The 6,535-nt window shown below is 33.7% G+C and overlaps 1 protein-coding gene across 1 annotated transcript; it reads left to right on the top strand.

Moving 5' to 3' along the window:
- Positions 1–1,817: 1,817 nt before the first annotated feature.
- LOC133817677 (tryptophan decarboxylase TDC2-like) lies at positions 1,818–3,757 on the top strand. The gene has a single exon (XM_062250256.1). The coding sequence runs from the start codon at positions 2,065–2,067 to the stop codon at positions 3,574–3,576; it is 1,512 nt and encodes a 503-aa protein (XP_062106240.1). The 5' UTR covers positions 1,818–2,064; the 3' UTR covers positions 3,577–3,757.
- Positions 3,758–6,535: the final 2,778 nt, after the last annotated feature.

The following is a 6,535-nucleotide window of genomic DNA, read 5'->3' as shown; positions in this document are numbered from 1 at the left end:
ATATTGCATTTAATGTCATTATTTGAATTGATGTACAGAAAATCTTCCCGACATATGTGGGAATGAACTCTGTAACATTCCCTATAAATAGAGGAGGAATGACCACTTGTAAAAGATTGATTCCTGATTTTTTGAGAGAAAGCTCTGGGTAATTCATCTTTGAAGAATTTCCAAAAAACTCTAAGTCTTAATAACATAGACTCGTGGACGAGGCAAAATTAACTATTGAACCACGTAAAAATCTTCTTGTTTGTCTTCATCATCCATTCGCTTCATAGTTTCCATTGTTTAATCGCTCTACGATTTAAGTTGACGAAAAACGGCGTCAATAAATTATAACTCAATTATTTTTTTATGACATTGTATAATATAATTATAGCAGACATCCCACCAATTTCGGGAAATTCCGAATAATTTATAGTGCCCAAATCTGAGTTCAAACAATCTGTTTTCCACGCGTATAAAAAAAATTAGTCACGCATGTAATTAACTGTTTGAACTCTAATTTGGGCACCGTAAATTATTCCGAATTTCCCAAAAATTAGTGGGATGTTTGCTATAACTATAATATACACAGTGATGAAAAAAAAATTGGATTATAATTTTTCCAAATGCCAGAAATAAAAAACGTCTCTATAGTAGGAGCATTTTCTATGCCCCTACCAATATATTTTCTTATAATATAATATTCAAACAAGAACACATTTAAAACTAAATTACTCTATATAAGTAAATCAAACTACAAAAAATTGAAATATAACAAAATAATTTAGAGAGATTATCTTAGAAAATTTGAATAAGTATTTAAATAAACAGGAGACACAGATTATATGCTCTTTTTTATTAAAAAAAATTAAAATTACCTAACACTACTAAAAGAAGGACGTACAAGTTTAAACTTATATCACCTTTACTCATATGAAAAATCTGCCCGCTTTCAAACTTATAATAAAAAAAAAAGTTTAAAGCGGGTGAATTTTGATAGGATGGGCAGGTGGGGCGAATCAATAGTTTTTTTGTGCATCCCTAATGATACGTGCAACCAAAATATATACATAAACATTACACACTAGCTGCTCCATTAATGCTCATTAAATTAGACTAACTATATATAGGGGCACCCGACAAGCGGATTGGATAGTCTGTGTGGGTTTGTTTTTTTGGCGGTTTTAGAAAAATGCAACTCATAAGTGCCTAACAAGTGTGTAGTTTGAATGACTTTTTCATGGATGGATTTATGCGATTTTTTGAGTGCGTTGAGTTGATTTAAAGTTCAAAATTATAAACTTATGATATTTAAAAAAAATAAAAAATTGTAAACTATAAAGTTTAAACTTATATCACCTTTACTCATATGAAAAATCTGCCCGCTTTCAAACTTATAAAAAAAAAAAAAGTTTAAAGCGGGCGAATTTTGATGGGATGGGCAGGTGGGGCGAATCAATAGTTTTTTTGTACATCCCTAATGATACGTGCAACCAAAATATATACATAAACATTACATACTAGCTGTTTAGCTTAGTCGTTCACATTTATAAAAAAATGAAACTCACTATTTTAAAAGTAGTATCACGTTATGTAATATTTAAGTACATATTTTAAGTGTGATATCATTACTCATTAAATTATATGAATATTTAATATACTTAACAAAAAAAGTAGTTAATATGAAAAATACAAAGAATGATGAATGCAAATAGATACACGTAATAAAATAAATATGAATAATGATATGTGTTGAAAAAAAATATTATACTAGTTTGGTACTGTTGTTTTTTAAAAGAGTAGTTTCACATGTTCGGTATTGGGATGTATATATCATTACTCATATAATTCAATAAATATTTTGTTTATTTTGTAGCTAGCCAAGACCATGTCACTACTGAATATAATCAGCACTTGAATAGTACTCCGCCCCTCCCTTATAAAATCCCTTTTGCACTTCACACTTTCAATTCAAGCTTCGCTAATTTTCTCTCTCTCTCTCTCTCTCAAATAAATTTCAATCTCAGTTAATAATCTCTCCTTAAATTCTACTTACGTTTTGCCATTACAATATTTGAAATGGGTAGCCTCGACTTGTTCAGCTCAAATGGCAAGCCTACTTCCCCACTCAGTGATTTCAACCCCTTCAACCCAGAAGAATTTCGTAAACAAGCCCACAAGATAGTCGACTTCATAGCCAACTATTACACACAAATTGAGTCGTACCCAGTTCTCAGCCAAGTCGAACCCGGATTTATCCGTAACCAGCTGCCCCAAACTGCTCCATCCGGACCAGAGCCTCTCGAAGCTATTTTCAAGGACATTAACAGTCTCATAATCCCCGGCATGACCCATTGGCAAAGTCCAAACTTTTTCGCATTCTTTCCACTGAATATCAGCACCGCAGCCTTCCTCGGAGAAATGCTATGCACTAGTTTCAATGGGGCAGGATTTAACTGGCAGGCATCTCCGGCCATGACCGAGCTCGAGATGGTCGTCATGGACTGGCTGGCCAACATGATCGGTCTTCCAAAAGCTTTCCTCTTCTCCAGTACGGGCGGCGGAGTCATTCAGAACACAACTAGCGACGCAATCCTTCTTACCCTCAATGCAGCACGAGATCGAGTGCTTGAGAAAATCGGCACGGAGAACATGCTAAAGCTCGTCGTATACGGCTCCGATCAGACCCATTCGACCTTTGAGAAAGTGTCCAAGGCTGTGGGAATACACCCCAGTAATATAAGATTAATCCCCACCAACATCGAAGGAGGTTTCTCCACGTGCCCTGTGAAGCTCCGAAATGTCGTGGAGAATGATGTGGCGAAAGGATTGGTCCCGCTTTATCTGTGCGGGACTGTGGGGACAACTTCTACCACCACCGTCGATCCACTAGAGGCGCTAGCCGACGTAGCGACAGAGTATGGGATGTGGTTCCACGTGGATGCCGCGTATGCCGGAAGCGCATGCATTTGTCCTGAGTTCAGACACTACTTAAACGGGATCGAGCGCGTTGACTCACTGAGTATGAACCCGCACAAGTGGCTTCTCAGTTGCCTGGGCTGCTGTTGCTTGTGGGTTAAGCGGTCCGATTTGTTGGTGAAATCACTGAGCGTTACACCCGAGTACTTGAAAAACGAATGCAGCGAGTCTAAATCAGTGGTGGAATTCAAAGACTGGCAGCTTGGTACGTCTCGGAGGTTCAACTCGATTCGGTTATGGGTTGTGCTACGTAGCTACGGCGTTGAGAATCTTCAGAATCATATCCGGTCCGATGTTCGGATGGCGGAAGAGTTCGAGTCGTTTGTAAAGGCCGACCCAAGATTTGAGGTTGTGGTGCCGAGACTGTTTGCATTAGTGTGCTTCAGGCTGAACCCGAATCCGCAAGACGACTCTAGTTATACCGAGTTGCTGAACCGAAAGCTTCTTGATTGGGTCAACTCGTCAGGAAAGATTTTCATGTCGCACACTATAGTGGGTGGGATATATATGCTGAGATTTGCTGTGGGAGCCACGCTTACAGAAGAGTGCCATGTCATTGCCGCGTGGAACTTGATCAAGGAGGGAACCGATGAACTCCTTAAACCTATGTGATTTTGTCTGAGTGTCATCATTACTGTTATTGATTTAGATGGAATGTTCTTATTTATTCTTGTTCTATGTGATTTTTATGTAATTTTATCAACTACGTACTCTTGAGATCCTGGAGATTTTATTTTATTTTGAGTATCTATTTTTTCAGTAATAATTTTGAATAAGAGAATCTCGTCAACTAGTTTGTTTTTATTATTATTATAAACTAGTACACAATATGATATGTTACTTATAATTAATATATTAAATGAGTTGTTACTTTTTATTTAATTTAAGAGACTTCTCTTAAATCAACGCAGCCTATCAGAAGAAATATTTTAGATATTGATCTTGGCAGCTTAATTACACCATTCTTTTACTTTTAAAATTTACTTATTAATTGATAAAAAATGTTAAAAATATTTTATAATAAATAAATTATTACCAATACATAATATTTAATTGGCAAAAGTTGACATTCCACTCTTCCTTATTAAGTAAAGGATGCCATTCCTCATTTAGCAAGTAAGGTTTTGTATTATTAGCCACTGTGTATTTTCAGATTGGTTAAATATAAGAGAGATTTATATAATACACTTAATTTTGCTAAAAAAATTATATTTTTACATACTGAAAAAAAAAATTCTTTTCAATTTTACGATTTTAAGATAATTTTGTACTTTTTTTTTTACCGTTTTTCATGTGCTTTAGTCTTTTGTTTTGTTTTTTAGTTGTTTAGGTTTATGTTGTTTTTGTGTCGTTTAAGTTTATGTATAGTTGTTTTCAGATATATTTTTATTTTTTTAAAACATGTCAGTATGCAATGGGTCAACTTTTAGATGTCAAATTGTTATTTTTTAGTTATTTTTTTGACACCGTATTTTTTGTAAATAAAAAATTTTGAAAATCGTATTTTTGAAGAAAAAATAAATTAGGGGCTGTAAAAAAGTAAAAAAAACATATATATATATATTAATGAAAAACCCCTAAATATAATGGTTAAGTTGTTTACACAATGTAGTTCAAAAAAATTTAACGGTTTCACTTAAGATAGAGTTAAAATATGAGTTGTTATTGTAGGCATCTATTATTGACACTTTTGTGGGTCTAAAATGATACAATGAGATATCTAAGCTTACCTTAAAATTTTGGTGATATTAGTTTAAAGGCGTTTTTGGACACCTTGGGAATAGGGATGGCGGCATGTTGCATTGTATATGGCGACATGTTGCCTGTAGCCGGTAAAAACTTTAATGGCTACGACAGGCGACATGTCGCCTATTAGATGGAGACATGTTGCCTGATACATTAAATTAATGTGCGTTTTGGCTAAAAAATGTGTGTTTAAAAGGTTGTTTCCTATTCGTTAAACCTAATGACGGTTCCTAGACTATAAATAAGGGTTATTAGAGTTGGAAAGTCTTTATCATGCTTTTCAACTCTCTTATTAACCCCTGCTAAAATCCATATGGTTTTGTTCCTCAGGACCTTGTCCTTCCTGCTAAAATATGAACTGGCTATTCCTCACAGGATAACCCTGTTGGGTTTTATGCCCTTATAAAACCATGTCGGACATGTAGCATGATTTCATATTATCAATAAAAGTAGTAGAAATCATTTAGTTTGACAACCATGTTGCTTGCTTGTTTTATTACATGATTATTGAAATAATACAATCATTTATAAAATCCCGAACATATGGATAGTTACAATTATAGTGACTAGGTCACAGTGGATTATAGTTGTAATTATATGTTCAAAAGAACGAGTCCTAAGATTAGATCAGTGCATTGGATTTTCACTGATTAGGCAATCTACGATATGATCTACTTACACATTCAAGGTGTGATGTCTTGTTCGAGGCATCGACCAAGTAGATAAGATCGGATGTATTTAGTTACATCGGACTAGGACCGATATTGATTATTGATTGATAAATAAGTATCGTTGTTATTAAATCTAATCAATGTCACAATGTTGACCATATATTAAGCCGATCTTAATTCTGAGTGATAATATTCTGCTAATTATATTATTTAAATCTTTTGACTTGTTCGTTACCAGCTTACCCTACGGTCTAGCCCATACTTACATCTTGGAGATTTATTAGTGTAATTGAGTGGGAGTATTATTTATAGATACGAAATCTATAACTTCTGTATGAGAAGTGAAAAGATGATTTCCTTAATTGCTTTGTTCAAAAGGTTAAATGATTGAGATCTCATTTCTGTGATTAAGTTCACGGAAATATCATTTATAAGGAACTTAGTGGGAGTTAAGGATGAAATATTGATGAGGGGTAAAACGGTAATATGCACCCAGCTCGTTAGTAAGTCATCGATAGAGGATTCACTGATTGTAATGGTTATAACAATGGATAACGTATTTATGGTTTTGAAAATACGTTCTATGAATTCAAGAGTTCAATTCCGAGTCTAAAGTGGAGTCACGGGGAATTAATAAGGTAGTGAAATTATTCGTAAATAAATTCACGGTAACTTGTTGGAGCTTGATTTCATGGATCCATGGTCCCCGCATCACCTTTGAGTAAATCATCTAGAATGTCTCAATTAATTGATTTAATTATCAATTAGGATTTTTAAAGTTGACTAGGTCAATTTTGGAAAATTTATAGAGATATGAGATTTAGAGAATAAAAGAGAATCTTTGGGTAAATTTATTAATATTGATAAATTGGTATCAATATAAATAAATAATATTAAATCAAGTTTCAAATTATAATTAGTTAATTTGAATAAGGATTTAATTAATTAATTAAAAAATAAATAAAAGGTTTTGAATTTAGGCCCAGTTGGGATTTAAATTCAAAACAAAGAGATTGGGCCCAAGTCTATTTATGGCAGCCCAAGGCATTTATTTTTGTTTATTATTTTTAATTAATTTAAATTTAAATAAATCACATTAAGTTGCCTATATAAGGAATATGATATCTAGGGTTTTCAGAAGCAAGTGAGTCTCA

The sequence above is a fragment of the Humulus lupulus genome, chromosome 2 (assembly GCF_963169125.1).
Source record: "Humulus lupulus chromosome 2, drHumLupu1.1, whole genome shotgun sequence".
Classification (NCBI taxonomy): domain Eukaryota; kingdom Viridiplantae; phylum Streptophyta; class Magnoliopsida; order Rosales; family Cannabaceae; genus Humulus; species Humulus lupulus.
The sequence above is the reverse complement of the archived record's forward strand: the minus strand, read 5'-3'. Positions and strand labels throughout refer to the sequence as shown.

Bases quoted from the DNA above. Each gene is read 5' to 3' on its own strand.
- LOC133817677 (XM_062250256.1), top strand. From the start codon at position 2,065: ATGGGTAGCCTCGACTTGTTCAGCTCAAATGGCAAGCCTACTTCCCCA.